The sequence below is a fragment of the Dromiciops gliroides genome, chromosome 2, assembly GCF_019393635.1.
Source record: "Dromiciops gliroides isolate mDroGli1 chromosome 2, mDroGli1.pri, whole genome shotgun sequence".
Taxonomy (NCBI): domain Eukaryota; kingdom Metazoa; phylum Chordata; class Mammalia; order Microbiotheria; family Microbiotheriidae; genus Dromiciops; species Dromiciops gliroides.
This window is the reverse complement of record NC_057862.1, coordinates 527,637,302-527,659,696: the sequence shown is the minus strand read 5'-3', so window position 1 is coordinate 527,659,696 and position 22,395 is coordinate 527,637,302. Positions and strand designations below refer to the sequence as shown.

Genomic DNA, 22,395 nt, shown 5'->3' with positions numbered 1-22,395 from the left:
ACCTGAGTTCAAATCCAGCCTCAGACACTTGACACTTACTAGCTGTGTGACCCTAGGCAAGTCACTTAACCCCAATTGCCTCACAAAAAACCCCCAAAAAACAAAACAACAACAACAACAAAAAAAAACTGTGTTCTGCCTCTGTGTTTGACATAGTAGAGTAAATGGGTGGGCAGAGTTCCTACCCTGATAACCCTTGATTCTTGAAATCACAACATCTTGAATTCCAGAGGCATGAGAGGAAGGGAAATGCAGCTATAAAATAAATAAATACTGATGCAGATTTGCATTCCCCATGTTAACCCCTTGTACTCCATTTTTTTGGAGTTTCTAGCTCTATTGAAATGGCTTTCAGAGATTACCAGTGACTTCCTATTCTTTAAAGACCTTTCTCAGCCCTCATCTTCTTTGACTTCTGTGTGGTCATGCTGGTCAACCTGAAGCTCTCTTCTCCCTTGGGTTTCTATGACACTGCCTCTTCCTGGTTCTTCTTGTAGATCACTGACCACTCCTTCCTTGTGGAAGTATTCCCTATATTTACAAAGACCATGACCAACACCCTCATTTTTTTTCCTTTGGACTCATTTAGCAAGTTCCTTTACATCTGATGCTTGAACTCTCTTCTCAACAGTGCTTAGGCAAGCCTACAAAACTCATCTTTTGTTTTCGAATGTAAAAGGGATGTCTCTCTTTGATTGCCTGCTGTTACTTCCAGCTCAGATGTTCAGAGGTAAGATGTAGCATGGAAGGTAACAAGCATTTCTGTGCCAGGTACTGTGCTAGTAAATATTTCTACATATTATCTCATTTGATCTTCACAACAACCCTGTGATACAGGGCTATTATAATCCTCATTTTAGAGTTGAGGAAACTGAGATTGAAGGTCAAGTGACTTGCCTCAGATCACACAGTTAGCAAGCATCTGATGACACATTTCAAGTCTTCCTGATTCCAGGCCTAGCATTCTATTCATCACAGCAGTTCGCTGCCTCTTCTATAATACAGCAAACATCCAGTTTTCAAAGAAAGGGGAAGGTCACAGCATCTGCAAACTATAGGTTTGGGAGCTTGAGGAAGCATGGCAGAGGTAAAAAGAATTCTAGTTTAGGAGTCAGAGCACCTGGATTCAAATCCTGACTCTGATACTTTTCACCTGTGTGATCCAGGACCAGTCATTGACCATTGCTGGGACTTAGATTATTTGATTATGTGGGGTTGGATCAGGTAACCTCTAAGATCCCCTTTTGCTCTAAATCCTGTGATCTTCTGGACTTGGGGTCAAGAGAACTGAGTTTGAAACCTTGTGTGAGATCAATCAAATGGTTCAGACTTCTACTAACAATATGTGTACTACTTATCTCACAGGACTATTAGAAGAAAAGAACTTTGTAAAGTGTAAGGCACTATAGAAATTTGTGCTATTATCATTTTATTGAACTAACTCTTCTATCCTCCACCAAGTCACTTAACCTCCATCGCCCCAGAAAACTGAAAAAAAGAAGAAGAAGAAGTGCTACATTTTGAGAAGACTGTTAACAACTAAAGTAATATTCAGATTACTGGGATGATCAGAAAAATGAAGACAGTGGAAATCAGAACATATAAAGTTCAGCCAAAGAATCTAGGGATGCTAAGCCTGGATAAGGGAGACATAGTAGGAGAGAGAAAGAAACATGAACCTCATCTTCAAATATTTGAAGGGTAGTCACACAGAAGGATAACGTTTGTTCTGGTTGGCCCAGAGGACAGAACTAGGTGTAGTATTTAAAGTTAAAATGAATTTCAACTTAAAATAAGGAAGAATTGCCTAATGATGAGAACTGTAATAAAATGGAAGGAGCTGCCTCAGGAAGAAAGTTCCCTGCCACTGCAGGTATCTGAGTGATGACTGGATTTCCCTCATTCATGATGTAAAAGAGTTTATTGGGAACAGCTAGGTGGCATAGTGGATAGAGCACTAGCCTTGGATTCAGGAGGACCTGAGTTCAAATCTGGCCTCAGACACTTAACACTTACTAGCTGTGTGACCCTAGGCAAGTTACTTAACCCCAATTGCCTCACCAAAAAAAAAAAAAAAAAGAGTTTATTGTTGAAGTGTGGTTTGTATTGGATGGATTTAGGGGTCCTTCCATGTCCAAGATTCTGTAATTTTGATCAATTCAAGAAGGGTTATCAGTGTAACATAACAAGTACCAAAACAGTTAACTAGTTATGTTGCACAACATGAAGAGGCTAGGCTGCTTGCTGCTTATTGTTATTGTTACTGCTTGTTGGGGACATTTGATTTCATTTCTTTGCTTGTTTCTGAGCTGGTTCTATTAGACCAGGGGGAGAAAAAAGAATGTACCCTCTAGTCCAACTCTGGTTTCCTACTCAGGTCTCATGTAACAGAGAAACCAAAATTGGTTGAGGCTAGTCAAGTGTTCCATTTTTATGACTGACACACGTTCACAATATGAAATTATTTCGAAAGCATTTTCTTATAGAGGTGACCAGCTTTTAATAGCACATTATTGCTTATCTATATTATTTGATGATTCACTCAAAAGGCAAACCAAAACAGCAGTGAGAAGGTTATGACATTTTACTCAAAGATCCCAAAGGGCCTTCATAGCTGAATAGCTGACTAGAATAAATACCAGAAGCAGTGTTTATACTTTTTGCCTGTCTGCATGTGTATCTTTAATAGGGAGGAGAGGGGTCACCCTACACTGTTCTTTTCATTTCTTTCTGAGTTGGATTCTACTGTGTTTATTTACTTCTACACTAATAGAAATGTCACTGGACTACTTGTTTATGGTTTTGAAATGCGCCTCAACTCTCTGGCTTAAATGCAGGTTGGGGAGGATGCCATTTACACTTGGTCACATGAATGTTTCCTGTCAGGTAGGCTTCTGTGCCTCCCATAAAGGTATTTCCCAATTCTGTAAGTCACAGAACAACTGAACACCATCTCATTCAATGGTGTCTGTCCAGGATGCCAGCAGAACAGGGGGCAATGGAAAAGAAAGGAGATGAGCTGAAGGAACTTCACCAAGAGGCTCTAAGGCCTAGGGCAACTGATGATCCAAGAAGGTGCCCCAGGTAGTGCCTGGATCCATATACTCTTCATGTTGTTGATAATAATGGGGATGGAGCTGGATCTGGGATTTGCTACAGTGAACTCCTAAGGAAGAAACACTAATGCATAATCAATACTATCTATACTACTTAGGCTTAGTGAGTTATTTAGAAAACCGAGAGGTAATTAACTTGCCCAGAGTTACACAGCCAGTAAACCTAAAAGTAGGTCCTGTGTCTAAATACTGTGGTAGGTTGCCTCTGATAGCTTATATTTATAAAGTCCTTCCAGGTTTACAAAGCACTTTCCTCACAATTACTCTGTGAAGAGGGCATGTAAGAATGATCTTTCTAAGTAACCGAAGCTCACAGAATTCAATTGAATCCATCAAGCATCTCTTTGGTGCTGAATATATGGCAGAAAGTGTGCTAGATGCTGGACATATAAAGATAAAAACAAAAGTACTGTGACCTCAAGGAGCTTATATTGACTTGTCTGCTCATGGACATAAGACTAGTTAAGTGCCAGAGTAGGATCTGAAGCTAGGCCTATTAACTACATATCTTTGTTCTTTTTCTGTTACTCTATGATATTCCCTATATTATACCATAGTCTCATCTTTGTGTTATGGATTAATCCTTTCATTAAGCTTTATCTCACTGGTGTCTCATCAAAAGTAGTGTTAGTCTTCTCATTAATTCTAATGAGACATTTATATTTGAAATGTCCACTGAAAGATAGGTGGCATGGTAGCCCAATGGGTGGTCTGAAGATTAGAAAATCTTGAGAGCAACTGTTCTGCAGAGATAATCCTCTCAACCCAAATATATATTTATTCTAGCACCAATCTTGCCCTACCAAGCACTGGCCTTGGATTCTGTCTTTTTTCTGCTTTCTTCATCTCTGTTAAATTGTTATTGAGTGAAGCTAGAGAAAAACACTAGTGGGCTAACTGACTGCACTACAGATTTACATTACACAGTCTCAACTGGACCCTCACTGCCACAAGGCAATGCCTTTATACCTCCCTAATTGATTTGATATTCTACTCATCCCAGCACCTTTAAATTTTTTCATCATTTCTCAGATTCTCCTAATGGCTTTCCCTCCCTGCTCTCTTAGCTGAGAACCTTGACTTATATTTCATGGGGAAAAATGAGACCATTGACTGAGAGCTCCATCTTCACACTTCTACCTTATTTCACAATCATTTAGATGCCTTCTTAAACTTTCTCCTCCTTCATTGTTGTGTGACAGAAAGAGGTGGCTCTTCTTGTCAGCCGAAACTCCTTAATCTCCTTCGAGTCTAAGCTAAAATCCCACCTTCTGCAAGAAGTCTATTCCAGTCTCTCTCATTGCTAACATTTACCCTTTGAGATTATCTCCAATTTATACTCTATACATCTTGTTTGTGCATAGTGGTTTACATTGTTTCCTCCATTAGATTGTAAGCTCCTTGAGGCCAGGGACTGTTTTGCCTTTCTTTGTTTCCTCAACACTTAGTACAGTACCTAACACATGGTAAGGGCTTAATAAAGTCTGGTTGTCTTTACATTGATGGTCAAAGATTCCCAGCTATAGATGTCCACTTAACTATTCAGAGTAAGGTGGATTAAATATTCTGCTTTGCAACAGTGAGCAAACTGTTAAGACTATATTGGGATGCAATTAGTCAGTCATGTATTAATTATCTATTGAGTGCAAGGCTAGGTTTTGGAGATAAAATGGCAAAAGTGAAATCATACCTTCCCTAAAGGAACCTACATTTCACTAGGGGACATGACATGTACACGCATAAGTATATGTAAAATAAATATATCATTTTAGAGTCAAAACATTAGCAAATGGAGGGGTATCAGGTAAGGAATGATATAGGAACATAGATCTAGAGCTAATGAAGTCCAACTTCCTCATTCTATAGATGAAGAAATTGGGGCTCAGGTTGGTTAAATGACTTGCCCAGGGTCACACAACTAGATTGTGTTTGAGGTGAAATCTAAATCTAAGTTTTCCTGGCTCAAAGTCAAGTACTATACTTACTACTGCCTCACCAGGAAGAAGACCCCTGAGCTGAGGTTTGAAGGAGGGCAATGGGGATTTTAGAAGGCAAAGGTGAGAAGTAATACATTTTAAGTATGGGGGGGGAAGGAAGGAAGGAAGGAAGGAAGGAAGGAAGGAAGGAAGGAAGGAAGGAAGGAAGGAAGGAAGGAAGGAAGGAAGGAAGGAAGGAAGGAAGGAAGGAAGGAAGGAAGGAAGGAAGGAAGAAAGAAAGAGAAATTGAGGGAAATTATGTGCCAAACACTTTACAAATATTATCTCTTTTGATTATCACTTCCACCCTGGAATAGAGATGTTATTATTACTATTCCCCATTTTATAGTTGAGGAAACTGAGGCAGACAGGGAAGCTAAATGATTTTCCCAGGGTTACACAGCAAGTAAATGTCCAAAGCCAGAATTAAACTCAGATCTTCCTGACTCCATGTCCAGCACTGGACCTTCACCATTGGAGACTGCTTATGCAATAGCAGCAGCTAGAAGATGATTATCGTCCTTTCCTTCTGACACATGTGAAACCTCAGTCCCTGTGAGAGAGCCAAACATGGCAGATGTTTGAAAGTCATTGCTATTTTTGTATTTCCTTGACTGAATTCCACACCTTCAGCCTTTGAAGTGAGAAAGAGTTCTAGCTATGGGGATGCTTCATATCTTCATGCATCATATAATTAGGCCCTCTTTGATTTATTTCTGTTCAACTGAAGGCTGAGACTAGTGAATCTAAACTGCAACAAGCAGTCTTTAGATGAGGAATAAAGAATATAGGTTCCAAGCATTGTAATGGACAGTGATAGGTAATTAGGGTATCCTCTGGGATCTTAATTCCTCAAGAACTTAAAATAGAAGAGATGAGATAGGTCTACTAAAGTATAGAGGCCAAGGACAGACAAGGTAATAGCATTACACCTATGGATTTGTCAAATGCTTAAGTTTGAGAAATCCTCTACAATCATCTTAAGCTTAGAACAAGCTACAGTTGTGGCTGCAGGTGATGAATGCTCAAGATAGAGAAATACACAACTCTGCTTTGCAGCAGGTCTCCTTGTCTACTCAACGCTAGTTATAATGTGTTCAGTTGATCTCCCTCCTCCCCCCAGGCAAGCATTAGCTTCACCCTTTGCAATTGCAGAGGAACAAGGCATCATGATATGAAAAGCTAACTTGCTGCCTAGATTTAGTAGATGAAGTTGTAATGTCATGTCAGCCTTATGGTGCAAAAATATAGCAGGCTCTCTGCTACCTGGCATCTTGTTAAGCAGAAATTCTCCACTTCTATTGTATAATATTATTCAAAATGATTACCTGGAGGCACTTCAAGATGCAAGGCAACCTTTATCCTCAAAGAAAATGTAGCTTGTTTCCTACAGTATTAGTGATAAAAGCATACAGATGCTTTGCAGGTGTTTGATAGTTAGTAATTCCATTATGTGTTTAGTTATCTTTCCAACAATCCTTTTGTACTCAATGGTGGCCCTACTGCTATTAAGCTGTGCCCTCCCCACTTTTCACTTCCATTGATTAGAAAGAGTTTCTCAAGAGAAAGGTGATGGCCAATCACCATGCCATAAAATATGGGGATTGGTTGAATGATCTGGGGGAGGTGTCTCTTTAAGAAGAACATACTGGGGGTGGTTAGGTGGCACAGTGAATAAAGCATTGGCTCTGGATTCAGGAGGACCTGAGTTCAAATCTGGTCTCAGACACTTGATACTTACTAGCTGTGTGACCTTGGGCAAGTCACTTAACCCTCATTGCCCCTCAAAAAATAAAAAAAACTTTAAATAGATAGGTAGAGCAGTGGCTAGAGTGTTGGGTCTGAAGTCAGGAGAACTCATCTTTCTGAGTTCAAATTTGGCCTCAGACACTGTGTGACCTTAACTCTGCCTCATTCCTTATCTATAGAAATGAGCTGGAAAAAGAAATGGCAAATGATTTTCCTCCAAATGACATCCCCAAATGAGGTCACAAAGAGTCTAGAATATATATATATATATATAGGTGTGTGTATATGTGGTATATACATATTTACAGATAGAAGATATATAAAATAGATATACTACTCTATATAAACATATACTATATATAAAATATTAAATCTATCTATATATCTCTCTATATATCTCTATCTCTATGCCAAGAAATACTTGAGCATATCTCATTCCTACCTATGTATTCCCTTCTCTAGGAGAAGTATACTAGTTCCTTCATTTATAATAATAGCTATAACTCTTTAGCACCATTTGGTTGGTAGGTACTTTATATACATTTGATCCTTACATTAACTATGTGAGGCAGGTATAGTTATGATCCTCATTTTACATATGAGGAAACTAAGGGAGGTTCAATGTCCAAGGTCAAAGAGTTAGTATCTGAGATCTTTCTGATGCCAAGTCCCCTGAATCCTACTGCCATATCACCAATCTTCCTCTAGCATAGCTTTGAATATGCTCACCATACTGGTCCCCCACCCATGGATATGCTCCAACTTGTCAATGATATTTCTAAAGCATGGTGTCCTGAACTGAACACCATATTCCAGATGTGAGAGAATATATGATCTCCTATATTGTGGATGCTTTGCTTCCATTAACAAAACATAAGCTTACACTAGCTTGATCTTTTTCTCTAATTCTACCTCTATTAACAGCTAAAAGGAGTTTTCCTCCTTTAAAATGTACTTCAGTAATACAGCAGTTGTAAAAAGTGAAAACTAAGTTAAGCTTCTTGTAACAAATAGAGAAATATCATTATAAGAACAGTACATAATCCTACTGTGTAGTACCAAATAGGGAATTGAAACACACTCATAATGGAAAATATTAATATCTCTGCTATCATCATAATTGTCTCATTTAATGAAAACCTCTTATGTGACCAAAACCAACCCTCCATATGGTTCTTTAAATGCAAATAGGAGGAAAAAGTCATTTATACTCAATAGCAGCAATTGGAGACCCTATTTGAGTTGAGCCCATTCATCAGGCATTCATTCCCAAACTGCAATTTCATTGGGTAGCAGAGGAACATAAGCAGCATTGAGGTATAGCTAATCAGTGCTTTTTAATTATTTTTTTTTTTCTGGAGAAAATCAGAATAGGAGCTATATCATCATACTTGAATCCAATCTTGCTTATAGTCCTCTTGTGTCTTTAAAGATATAAAAATGAAAGTAAATTACACACATACACATATTCCAGCGGTAGATACTGGAAAGCAAAACCAAAACACAACCCTATAGATACTGAGTACTTTGAGGCTCCATTTGACATAGATGGTGTAGATTGGACTTCTACTCAATTTAGGTCTGGACTATATGGTCCCTGCCATCAACTTCCCATTCTGATTTTCTATAATATTCCAGGACAGTTTGGAGTCAATGTGAGGACATATATTCTAGTAATGAAACTTTTCAAAAAATATAATAAGTTGTCTTGATAAGTAGTGAGTTTTCTATCCCAAGAGGTCTTCAAATGGTAATTGAATGACTACTACTTTTGCTTGTTGTCCAGGTGAATCCCAATAAGTACTGGTTGGTCCAGATGACTTCTGTGATTCCTTCCAGCTCCAAGATTTTGGAGGACCATATGAGTTGGAGTTGGAAGGGATATTAAAAATAATCCGGACACGCAATCATGTATTTAGAGGTAGTCATTAGCCCTTAGAGATCTACTGCAATTCTCTCTTTTTACAAAAAGGAAACAGAGGTCTCACATTTGTTTTATTTTCCCCAGGGTCACACAGGTTAAGTGGTAAGTTCAAGATTCCAAACCAGAGTTTCCAACTCCAATACCTTTTCTCCCCCAGGACCCTTACTTTAGGTACAAGGAAACCGAGGCCTAGCAATGCAAAGTAAAAAGCAAAGACTTAAACCCAGGTCTGAAGCCTGAATCTTTTGATTATAGCAGGTTCTTAACCTGGAGTCTCTGAAATCTGTTTGTTTGTTTTGGATAACTGTTTTCAATAGTGTCACTTTCCTTTGTAATCCTGTATACTTAATTTTATTCATTTAAAGATATTGTTTAAGAAGGGGTCTTTAGGCTTTAAACAAATTGCCACAATAATCCATGACATTAAAAATGGTTAAGAACTTCTGGACTACATATAGAAAGTCATCCTTTAATGATTCATTGATGTCATGAGATGAACACAAGCTGTTCCTTGGATACAAAAATGTGATGTTTCTGCATGTCAGGATTGGTTAGTCCTTCTCTTTCTCATACAATTTTCTCTCAATTCCTAAGGTAGATTCACTGATGATTTTAATAAAATAAGATTTATTTTAATTCTCCAGTGAATTTAATCCAATGAGACCTTTTTCTTTTCTTCCTTTTGTAGTTTTATCAGTATTTCCCACAATTCAGAGTCACAGGTCTGAGCTTGGAAGACTATCTTTTCATTCTGCCTTTCATTGGTTAACAGGGAGACTGGAGGGTGGCCAGCAAGGATAATCACTGTTTTGGAAGGTGTACAACAATTTTGAGGCCGTCAAGAATTTTTTCCATGAGTATTTTGTATTGTTTTTGAGGACAGGGAAACAACATGCGAAATTATCAAGTATAGGGAACTCCCTATGTGAAAACTCTCTCCACTGATTCTGATGATTAACTCATCTATAATTTATCATCTTAAAAACATTGGTGGTGTGGTGGTGAAGTGGGGGGCAGACTGAGAGGTTAAGTGATTTGCCCTGCCCAGGGTCATGAAGCTGATATGTGTCAGAAGAAGGACTCAAGGGATAATATATGTACAACTAGGTCCTGATTAGGGCCAATAATGAGTTCTGTGAAGTGCTCTCATGTATTAGAATTCAACTATTCAAAATTATAATTATGTAAAAAAGGATAATTGGTTCCAGAGTAACAGAAAGATACAACATGAATTCAAAGAATGTTACTACCTCACAGCGACCTAGCTATAAAGCATCTTATAAAACTTAGAGCATTTTTATCTGCATTACTCTTACTAGTTGACCAGTCAACAAAGCATTTATTAAGTGCTTTCTATGTGCTAGAACTATTATCTTATTTCTGACTCTAAGGTCTATCCTCTATCCACTATTTCAAACTGTCTCTTGTTCCATGAGTTACCAAACTAAAGTGTTCCAGTAGTTGTCTTATTACAATATAGACTGCCACATACACACACCCTACTCCAAAGTGAGACTGTTTTTAAAGAAGAAAGTATAAAGATGTTCATGGAAAAAAGCCTCACCAATAATATGCAACAGTCATGTTTTATACCAGTCAGATGGGGGGGTGTAATTTGTATTTGAACCAATTGAACAAAAGCAAAAGGTTTCTAAGATCCCATTTAATTCTTGACAGAGAAGCCTCTTTCTGAGGCCTCTGTCAGCTTAGTCGGATAATTTGGTTCCTCTTATAGAACTCTAAACAGGAAGTGAAAAGGTTGTCTTTTCTAATCAAGGAGTAAAAAGAAATCATCTGTCAAATCAAGTCCCATTTTTCTTTGCATCAAAAAATTTCAGAGGGAGGTTTGGGGAGCTTGTTTAATTTTCCCATTTCCTTCATAAGCTGGGGAAATTCCTCAGAAGCCTGAGTAGGAAGTAGAACTATTCAGTCATGCTCTGACTCAGGCCTGAATGTTGCCTCTGTAAATCTAAACACAATGAAATGATAAGAATGAGAAAGTGCTTTGTAAAACTTGAAAGAACTAAATCAATAGAATGGATATAGCTATTTAAGGCTCACAAATCACTTCACAGATGTTAACTTATTTGATCCTCACAAAAACCCTGTAAAGTAGGTACAATTATTATCTTCATTTTACAGATGAGCAAACTGAGGCAGACATAAGTTAATTGACTTGCCCAGGGTCATACTAATACTGAAGTGAAATGAGTAGAACTAGAACACTGTACACAGTAACAGCAATATTGTAAGGATTATCAACTGTGAAAGACTTGACCATTCTTATCAAGACAATAATCCAACACAATTCCGAAGGATTCATGATGAAAAAAAATTCTCTCCATCTCCAGAGAAAGAGCTAATAAACTGAGTACAGAGTAAAACATACTTTTTTCACTTACTTTATTTTTCTTGCTTTGTTTCTTGCAACATGGCTAGTATGGGAATATGTTTTACATGTATAATTTATATCATATAATTGAAAAAATGAGGCCCATGCCAGTAACTGGCATAGCACAAAGAACCAGAGTTAGGAAGGATTAGATTCAGATCCTACCTGAAACACTTACTGGCTGTGTGACCTTACACAATGTTCTGTCAATAACCATTTATTAAATGATTACTATGTGCCAAGTACGATTTTAATTTTTGACGATAATAACAAACATCTGTCTGAGGAGAGATCCCTGTCTTCAAAGAGCTTCCATTCTAATGAAGGAGACAGACATGAAAAGGGCTACTCTCTGTAAGGCAGTAGTTGGACAGTAAACTTATCATGGAAGAAGCTAGCAACTGGGGAAGGAGAGAAGGGTTAGGGTTAGAGAGACTGAGAAAGGCCTCCTCTTGAAGATGAGATTTGAGCTGAATCTGGAAAGAAGCTAGGGAAGATAAGGTACAGCGGAGAAGAGGAAGAGTATCCCAGGGGAGAGAGGTGGACAGCCAGTGCAAAGATAAAGAGACCAGAGCGAGGGTGTCTTCTTCAAGGAACATCAAGAAGAGTGAAATTGAAGATAGAAATACAGAAAGAGGCCAAGTTATGAAAAGCTTTAAAATGCCAAACAAAAGACTTTATATTTGACTCTTGGAAATGGAGAGTCACTTGACTTTGTTGAGGCAGGGTGGGGTCTGTAATGTGGGTAGACCTGTGTTTTAGGAACATCACTTTGGCAGTTCAGTGGAGGATGGATTGGTGCATGGAAATGTTTGAAGCAAGGATACAAATCAGAGGTTTATGACGATAGTCAAGGTGTAAAGTGGAGGGCTGGATTTAGGGCATGTGAGCAGAGAATGGAATATATATGGGAGACGTTTTATGAGAGTTAAGAAAAGGATTTTGTGGGGCAGCTAGGTGGCACAGTGGATAGAGCACTGGCCCTGGAGTCAGGAGGACCTGAGTTCAAATTCTGCCTCAGACACTTAACACTTACTAGCTGTGTGACCGTAGGCAAGTCACTTAACCCCAATCCCTCATCAAAAAACCAAACAACAAAAATACACACACACACACACACACACACACACACACACAAAGAAGAAAAAAAAAGGAAAGAATTTTGTGAAGTTATTTAACCTCAGTGACCTCTAAGTTCCCTCACAGTTCAATAGTAATGATTATTTGAATTGGGGGAGAAGAAATGGTGATGAATTAGACCTTATGGATTTGAAAAAAATATTTGATATTTAAGTCAATGAAACTACATATTCATAATATGAGAATATGTATGCTTTGAAAATGACTCAATCAAACTGAATTAGAGAAATGCTTACTACTTTACCAATACTATACCTTTCAATATACTTTCCCAAACGACTGTTTCATTGTCATATTGAAACACCCATGCAGTTTTAAACACCCTGACTGAATATCAGAGAAAAAGTATAGTCTGGCAGCAAACCTAGATATCTTGAGAGGGGAGTAGACAGGAAGGCAGCCATCTTTCTAGCAGTGACCAATAAGGATTCACCTGTGTTCTTAAAGAAATAGAATCTCCTTTACTTTGAACATGGAATTTGATTTAATAACATACTTAATTTCCTTTCCCTGGAAACATAAGTGTCTCCTTGTAGTAAGTGAATGGATGCCCAGGCACCTCTAGGTACAGTCACTTCTGTGGCTTAATTTGTCCCAAGTCAAAATGATTTCACTTCTTTATTTTTTAAAGGGCATGCAAACAGTTTTATGAGTCATTGTCCTTAGCAGCATGGTGCTCAAAGACTTATTGGAATCAGGGGATTTTAGAGCTGAAAAATTTCTCAGATGCGGTTGAGATCTCAGAGGTAGGAGACTCACACCCAGAGAATCCAGAATTGTAATGAATCTCAGAAGATATCTAATGTAGCTTGAGCAGGTAATAATTTTTATAATATATTTGATGAGAGCCATATTAAAAGATCTCTGGTGATATGGAGCTCTTTCTTTCCTGAGGTAGCCCATTCCACATTGTGGTAGCTCTAATTAAAAAATAAATTATAATTCAATTCAATCTATGTTCTCCCCAGCTGCTCTAATTGTTGGGGGTATTTACATAGAACACAGGCATATGAAATCTTTTTTATTTTCCCTCTGCAAACTGAACTCATTGCTCTTGGGTCTATCCTATTTGAGCCAAGTAGAATTAGTCTTATTTTTCTTCCAAACGCAGTACTCTATGCTATCCATTACCCCCATGCTACTTCTACCTCCGTCCAAAAATATAATGTTCAGAAGTGTACACAATACTCCCAACGTGATGTGATCTGACCAGATCAAAAGGCTCCGGACACTATGTTTCTATGAAAGGAATGGACCATTTATGTAAGTCAAGACAACAGGTTCCAAAGAGGTTAACAGACTGGCCCACAACCTACCTCTCACCCCCCACTACTCTGTGGCATCTTTGCTGCCTTGGGTCTTTCTGTTTTGCTTAGGAGAGACCTTCATTACATGAATTCTTGCCTCACTTGGCTAGAGATAGAAAACTTAATTAGGGTCTTGAGTTATTCTTCCCACAGGGAGCCATGTAGCTGTGTAATGTCCCCTAAGCCTCAATTCTCCTCTAAGGCATCAGGAAGACTCACTTTGGCAATGACTCAGATCCACACTGAGTGCATTACCATACTTTTTTTTTTTTGGTTATTATTAAATGATTAGAATCTTTTCTAGCCTGTAGCTAGGAAAATAGCTGGAGACTCATTTGGTATAATCACAGCAAAACCAGACAAACAACAATAAAAATGTCTAGTCTCGGTGGTCACTAATGCACTGCCCTTGGTGCTCCATCTAAATAATGTAGGCCTAAAGGATGCAAGGAGACCATCCCTTTCTCTCTTTTTTCCTCCCTCCCTCTTTCCTTTTCAACCAAAGGCAGTTAGTTCAGTAGCTACCTCTGAATAAAAATCCAGTGACCCCTTAGTTTTTCAGGGGTTGATTTTTTTCAGACTCTCTTCCTCTCCTCTTTTGTCTCTGCTCGTCACGTTTTTGGCTATTTCTCTGCCTAATTGCTACTTAGCTAGAAGCTCGGCAGGGGGAATAAAAGGAAATGAAATTGAAATGGGTCAGTTTTGCTCCTGATGAAGCACTCTGGTAATAGTTCTGGTGGAGAGGAGGTCATAGAATTCTCCTCTTGCCACCATTAGAGTGGATTTCATCTGTCCAAACTTTCTCTCTGTTTCCCCATCAGTATTAACGTTCAAGAATTATCTGTATTACCTGTCACAGAGCTGACTAATAAGATCTTATAGAACTTAACAGTCCTTTAAGCAGATATATTACAATGTAGATCTGGCCGTTGGCAAAATTCTGAAATAGGACCAAATTTATTTCCTGGCTCTCATTTTAGTCTCCTTCTACCCACTTATTTCCCTCAATCTTCACCACCTCTGCTATTGTACCCACTCCCCAACTCCAAGCACTTATCCTCTGTTCTATTTCTTTCTACAGGCATTTACTCTTAACTTCTGACTAATCCTCAGAAATGTGTTAAATAATAGGAATTTGCACTATAGCAAGTTATTTCTGAAGATGTTCCAGGTGTTTTAAAGATAGAAATCTGTAAGGACATAATTACAGTCACTTTGATAAATCAGAGGAGGATGTGACGTGCAAAATTTAAATGTGGTCAGGCATATTACTGACCCAAGTATAGGCAAAATTAGCTAGGGCTTATCATATATTTGTTACTTAGAAATTAGAGGCTACTGCACCAGTTTGGGGCATTAAGCATTTATTAAAGTATATTAAATATTAGTAAAGAGAGCACACATGGGTCTGAAAGATAGGAAAGCCTAGAGAAGAGAGAAAGTGGGGAATCCTAGGGGGCTGCATCTGCACTCACCCTGTTTCCGCAAAGGAGAGCGACTACCTGTGCAAGCTCACTGAAGGCAGGAGCAGAGCCCACCCATACACATTGTTCAAAGCTCATTGACTAGCATCACTCAAATATATTGGTTCGCTAGATTTGAGGGCAGTTCAGCGCAGTCGTGCTGATGCTGGAGCCCAGAGAACAGGTGCTCTGGCCTGAGCAAAGCTTTCAGGTAGGTGTGGTTTTAGGGCCCCTGGAAGTCCTCAAACCCTTATTATTTTCTCACAAGGATATTATAGAAACAGAGATTTAGAGCAGAAAGGGATGTTAGAGGTCATATAGTCCAACACCGTCATTTTACAGATGGATAGACTAGGCCCCGAAAGGTCAGGAAAAGAGTGTTGGGTTGTTGGTAAAATCTAGAATTAGCATATCATCTTAAAGTTGGAAGGAACCTTGGAAGGCTTCTAGTCCAACATTCTATCCAATGCATTAAAATCTTCTATACTATCCATGAGAGATGGTCATTTAGCCTCTCCTTGAACTCTTTGAGGGACACTAAGGTAACATTTCTTTGAAGAAGACTAATCCATTATTATAGTATTTTTACATATATTGAACCTAGCAATATTAAAAATAGGACATAATGAAAAACGCCTTGGGATTCATAGAATCTCTTGGGAGACACCTGAATTCTCACAAGCTCTCTAGCTTTGTTCCAATTTTAGAGTATATTACAGCCCTTTGCCTTGTCAAGGCTAACTCTTCTTTTTGAAGTTTGAAGTTTGGGCCCCACACTATTCTCCACCCATTCATGCTCCCACCTGAAGAGTGCTGGTAAACGTTTAACCACATCTAACCAGGTTTGATGAGGAAAAGCCAGGTCTAACTGGATCTCCGAAAAATGAAGGAAAAATTTAAATTTAATCCACATTGTTAACATTTTCTCCATCACCTTGTTAAGTCTAGATGATCAACAAAAGAACAAATCAGGACCTAATATGTGGCGTTTGCAAATTTCTGAGGTATTAATACTCACACTGAAATTTTAACAATTGGCTTTCACCAACACAAGTGGGCTAATACCAGTACACCCCTATCTCCCACTGCTACTACCACTGCCTCCATATTATCATGCTTCTTTTTTTACTGACTACAAATGTTATCAAGTATCCCCATTGTTAAAAATAAGCATATATATGGGGCAGCTAGGTGAAGTTGATAAAGCACCAGCCCTGGATTCAGGAGGACCTGAGTTCAAATCCAGCCTCAGACCCTTGACACTTACTAGCTGTGTGACCCTGGGAAAGTCACTTAACCCTAATTGCCCCCCCCCAAATGTAAAAACAGATAGATAGATAAGTAAGTACATATACATATAATGAGCTGTTCTCTAAATAAATGAACAAATAACAAATTTGCCTTCATGCAACTATCCTCTCAAGTTAACATCCTCTATTTTCCCCTCTTAATCTTGAAGAAGTCATCTACATTTGCTTTTTCTAATTTCCCCAAGCCCTTATGATCTGACTTTTGATATCCCCATTCTATTGAAACTATTCTCTCAAGGGTCACTAGTGATTTTTCAGCTGTGAAAACTTAGGGTATTTTTTTTCAGTTCTCATCCTACTTGATCTTTTTTATAGCTTTTAACACCGTTTTCTATCCTTTTTCTTAGACGCACTCTCTCTCCCTGACCTCCAAGACATTGATCTCTTTTGATTCTCTACCTACTTGTCTCACAGCTTTTTCTTAGTCTCCTTCAATGCTTCATTTTATCCTTTTTTCCATCCTTAAGTACAGTTGTCCCATAAGGCTCTATTCTACACCCTCCCCTTCTCCCCTCTCCTCTCCTCCGCTCTCCTCTCCTCATTTGATCTTCACGACAACCCTGTAAGGTAGGTGCTATGTTATTACCACTTTCCAGTTAAGAAAGAAGTAGTCATTAAGTGACTTACCCAGGGTCACATAGCTAATAAGGGTCTGAGGCCAGATTTGAACCCCGGTCTTTGTGGCTCTAGGCCCAGAGTTCCAACCCCTACTCTAGCTAGCTTCTACTGCCTCTAGAATGGCTTCTTGGATTCATCCAGCTCAAAATATTTCCTCCCTCCTTAGTTTTTCCTGCAGCATTTTTGTTTTTTTCTGGATTATTTCTCATCAATTCCTGACTTGTATTATGCCTCTCTATAGACATATATTTTCCTCCTCCCCACCCCCAGTAGAATCCAAATTCCTTGCAGGTAAAAACTGTCCTTTTAAGGACCTGGCACATAATAGATGCTTAATAAAGGTTTATTGAATGAATTGATAGACCTCCGAGGTCATCTAGTTCAAATTATCCACACTTAAGTAAGAACATCCATGACACATGGTCACCCAGCGCCGCTGGATGACATGAGGTGGGGGGTAGGGGAAGGGAAGATTAGCTTTACATTAACCAAATTACAATTTTGAATACACACCCTTTATCCTAAACATTGTACTACATTTGGGTAAAATGGTTTTCTCTTCTTGCCTCAATTTTTTTTGGGGGGGGCAGGGAAATGAGGGCTAAGTGACTTGCCCAGGGTCACACAGCTAGTAAGTGTCAAGTGTCTGAGGCCAGATTTGAGCTCAGATCCTCCTGAATCCAGGGCCAGTGTTTTATCCACTGCACCACCTAGCTGCCCCCTATATAGGTCTCAATATTTCTTGATCCTATTATGTTTTCAATATTTCTTCTCACCTGGCACCATATCACCTCTCAGATACGGTGCTTTTGACTGGTGAATTCATTTGGGGCCTATGGACCTACTCCCCCTTCCAGCTATCTTCCCCAACCCCTGCCACTTTTTTACCTCCTTCTCTTGGAACAATAATTAAATCAACAAGTAAATCAATAATTTTATCATTCCATTGACCTTCTCTATGATTTCCCAGATCAATTCACCAATTATTCTTCCATGGTCACCATTTCCCTGGATGTAGCTTCTTCCCTTATCAGATTGTAAGTTTCCTAAAGGCAGACACTGTCTTGTGTTTTTTTTTTGGTTGCTGTTGTTGTTGTTTTGTTTTGTTTTTTAATTCCCAAAATTTCCAAAATAATAGTACCTGGCACGTAGTAAGTACTTAATAAATATGCTTTCATTTATTCTTTAGAAAATCTCTTTTCTCTTTGGCTACTGTGTCACTCCTATTTTGGGAGCATATTACCCTTAAATTAGAGCCTTTTCTCTTTTCTGCTTTAGTTGGTGCTTCTTGCTTAAGTTTACCCTTCCTTTCTTCCATTTTTCTTTTGAAGAAGAGGAAAATATAATCATTCTTGGCAAAATCTGATTCTCCCTTTCATAAAAAATGGGATGCTATGAACTTTTTATAAAAATTCATTTTTAAAAGATAGGACTCTGCTGGAAAAAAAAAACAACATGTAGCAAAAGTAGGGAGATTTTTTTCCTTATAAGAGAAATATAGAATCAAAATAGCAAGAGAATAAAAAGGTTCTATTAGGAATGATAATTTCTTTCATTCAATTATTTTATTTTGGAGAGAATTTTGTAATACAAATTATTTCCTTAAAAAATTCTCGGGGCAACTAGGTGGCGCAGTGGATAGAGCACCAGCCCTGGAGTCAGGAGTACCTGAGTTCAAATCCGGCCTCAGACACATAACACTTACTAGCTGTGTGACCTTGGGCAAGTCACTTAACCCCAATTGCCTCACTAAAAAAAAAAAAAATTCTCAAGCTTTTGGACATTCATAGAATCATGGAAGGGACCTCAAAAACCCTTGTATACCACCTACACTTCACTGAGAATCCCCTCTCTTGTTAGCATTACTGATGAGTGGCCATTCAACCTTTGCTCAAATACCTCCAGTTATGGGGAACTTACTCTCTCCAAAAGTTTTCCATTCCACTTTCAAATAGCTTCCCTAATTTTAAAATGCTTTCAATTACAAGTGCAAAACACAAAACAAATAGAATTTTACTAGATAATACATATACCCAAATCATTCTGGATATCTTCACCACTGTTTCTTCACATATGAAGTAAATAAATCATCTATTAAGAAACCCATCCATTCATCTCTAACCATTGCCCATCAATACAATTTCTCAGTTTGTGGCAATTCCCTCATGCATGATTCCTATAAGCGCTTAACTTTTGAAATCTTCCCTAGCCTTGGACCCCATTTTGGCTTTATTCCTACATGCTCATCCTTTTAGGTCTTAGTACTGCAACCCCCAATTTGTCTATTTACTGCTTACCACTTATAGGACAAATATACTGAGATAATTCCCTGAAAGAGTTAGCAGGTAGGGAGGGAAGAGGTGAATGTAGATGTCTCATATCTCTATCATTGCTTTATGGGTGACAATCTTACTAAATTTGTGGCCCTATAGACTAACACACCCACCCAGAAAATGCCATGTTTAGCATATAGGATACACAGATCAAACATGCTTATAGGGTGGCACAGGGTGAGTAAACTTTGTAATGGAATAGAGAGTACTAGCATAGTTTTCCATTGTGACTTCACGGGGAAAGATGAAAGATTACTAGTAAAGAAGTACATTAATAGTAACCACATTAAAATATCAGCCAGAGGGGCAGTTAGATGGTGCAGTGGATAGAGCACTGGCCCTGGATTCAGGAGTACCTGAGTTCAAATCTGGCGTCAGACACTGAACACTTACTAGCTGTGTGACCCTGGGCAAGTCGCTTAACCCCAATTGCCTCACAAAAAAATATATATATATATCAGCCAGAGGAACACATTAAGGTTGTTTTTGTTGTTCAGTCACTGAGAGTTCTCTCCAACTTTTGATGACCCCATTTGGAGGTTTTCAATTTCCTTTTCCAGCTTATTTTATAGATGAGGAAACTAAGGCAAATAGGGTTAAGCGACTTGCCCAGGGTCACACAGCTAATGAGTGTCTGAGGCCAGATTTGAACTCTGGAAGATGGGTCTTCCTGATTCCAGGCATAGTGGTCTATCCACTGTGCCACCTAGCTGCCCCTATAGCAATATAGTGGAATCTAGTAAGTGACATGTCTCCCATCTATCTCCCCTTTATTTATTTATCACTCTACTTCCACCACCTTTCTTCCCCACTTAAAATATTTTGATCCCCTTGCTAATCATCTCCAAGAAGCTCTTACCTGTTAATGCTGTTTTTCTGTGCTAACATCTGCCAGTCTTTGCCTTTGGCACTGGGAGTATCAAATGTTGCACATATCCTCTGTCTGATGGAGTAGGGGATTTTGAAGGCTTTGGGGCCAGTCTGTGCAGGGAAGGTGTTGTCCTCTTGTGCAAAAAAAGTGATGGTTTCTCTTTCACTCTATAAAAAAAAAAAAAAAAAGATTGTGCTCAGATCTAACTGTTAGCATCACAATTTCATTAAAATCAGTTCATATGAAGAATTCTGTTTAACAAACTCTACTGTTGAATGGCATTGAAAACAAGGAAGGTATTTCATCTTCTTTAAAATAGCATTGTCTTATCTCATGAACCTGGCAAATAAATTCTAAAAATCCGTAACATATTTTGACATCATCGAGGTGTCTTCAACCTAGGAGCTCTCTGTGGTCCAAATTGATCGGAGTTACAAATTGACCAAGTGCTATAATAGGTAGCACCTTTCTGTTCTATAACTACATGTAATCAGACACAATCATGTTCTCCTTCTGGTGATTCATGTATAATCCAATTTCTTTTTAAATTAATGAGCAGGGCAAGTCTCACCAGTAATTTGATAGCCACTTTGTCTCATAGTGGTGACTCTCAAATAAATCCCATCAATTCTGGAATGTAATGATGGTCTTATTTCTTCTATTTTTAAATAAACACTTTTATTTAAAGTTTAGAGTTCCAAATTCTTTCCTTCCTTCCTTCCCTCTCCTCACCCCTCCCTAAAGGGGTAAGCAATCAGATATAGGATATACATGTGCAATTACATAAAACTTTTCCATATTAGTCATTTTGTATAAGAAAAACTAGAATAAAAGGAAAAAATGCAAGAAAGAAAGTGAAAAATAGCATGCTTCAGTCTTTGTTCAATCAATATTAGTTCTCCCTTTGGAGGTGGGTGGATAGTATGCTTCATCATTAGTCCTTTGGATCATTGTGGTGCTGAGAAAAGTTAAGTCATTCACAGTTCTTCATCAAACAATACTGCTGTCACTGTATATAACATTCTCCTGGTTCTGCTCACTTTACTATATATCAGTTAATTCAAGTCTTTGCAGGCCTTTCTGAAATCACCCTGCTTATCGTTTTTTACAGCACAATAATATTCCATCACTATGATATACCACAGCTTATTTAGCCTCTCCCCAATTGATGAGCATTCCTTTGATTACAAATTCTTAACCACCACAAAAAGAGCTGCTATAAATACTTTTGTACAAATAAGTCTTTTTCTCTCTTTGGGGATGTCTTTGAGATATAAACCTAGCAGTGATATTGATCAATCAAATGGTATGAACAGTTTTTTAGCTCTTTAGGCATAGTTCCAAATTGCCCTCCAAAATGCTTGAATCAGTTCACAACTCCACCAACAGTGGATTATTATCCCAGTTTTCCCACATCACCTCTAACATCCAACATTTTTCTCTTTTGTTATATATCCCATTCCAATAGGTGTGATGTGGTACCTCTGAATTGTTTTCATTTTAATTTCTCTAATTAGTAGTGATTTAGGGCATTTTTTCCCACATGACTATAGATAGCTTTGATTTCTTTGTCTGAAAACTGTCTGTTCATATCCTTTGACTATTTGTCAGTTGGGGAATAACTTGTATTTTGTTTTGTCTTGTTTTGTTTGTTTTGGTGAGGCAATTGGGGTTAAGTGACTTGCCCAGGGTCACACAGCTAGTAAGTGTAAAATGTCTGAGGCCGGATTTGAACTCAGATCCTCCTGAATCCAGGGCCGGTACTCTATCCACTGCACCACCTAGCTGCCCCAATAATTTGTATTTTTATAAATTTACCTCAATTCTCTGTAAATTTGAGAAATGAGGCCTTTATCAGAGATAATTGTTGCAAAGATTCTTTCCTAGTTTTCTGCTTTCCTTATAACTTTAGTTGCATTGGTTTTGTTCCTGAAAAAGCTTTTTAATTTTATATAATCAAAATGATCTATTTTATATTTTGTAATGCTCTCTATAGTTTCTTTGATCCTAAATTCTTCCCCTGTCCATAAATATGACAGAAAAACTATTCCATGTTCTCTTAATTTGTTTAGATGGTCTTATTTCTTACAGAGGTCTACATGATTCATGTCCCATTTGGGAAAGCTCAGTATATGAAAGATCTACCTAATAATTATAAACATCAAATGAGGAGTGATAAGCTATATGATCTCCCAG

At 38.2% G+C, this 22,395-nt stretch overlaps 1 protein-coding gene across 6 annotated transcripts in view; it reads right to left on the bottom strand.

The window, feature by feature from the left end:
* Nucleotides 1-22,395, bottom strand: part of UNC5D (unc-5 netrin receptor D) — an 821,905-nt gene that overhangs the window by 3,648 nt on the left and 795,862 nt on the right. For all 6 annotated transcript variants that reach the window (XM_043988293.1, XM_043988296.1, XM_043988295.1 and 3 more), the window contains one exon: nt 20,188-20,366. In XM_043988293.1, the coding sequence (XP_043844228.1) occupies nt 20,188-20,366 (179 nt within the window). The remainder of the gene's footprint in view (nt 1-20,187; nt 20,367-22,395) is intronic.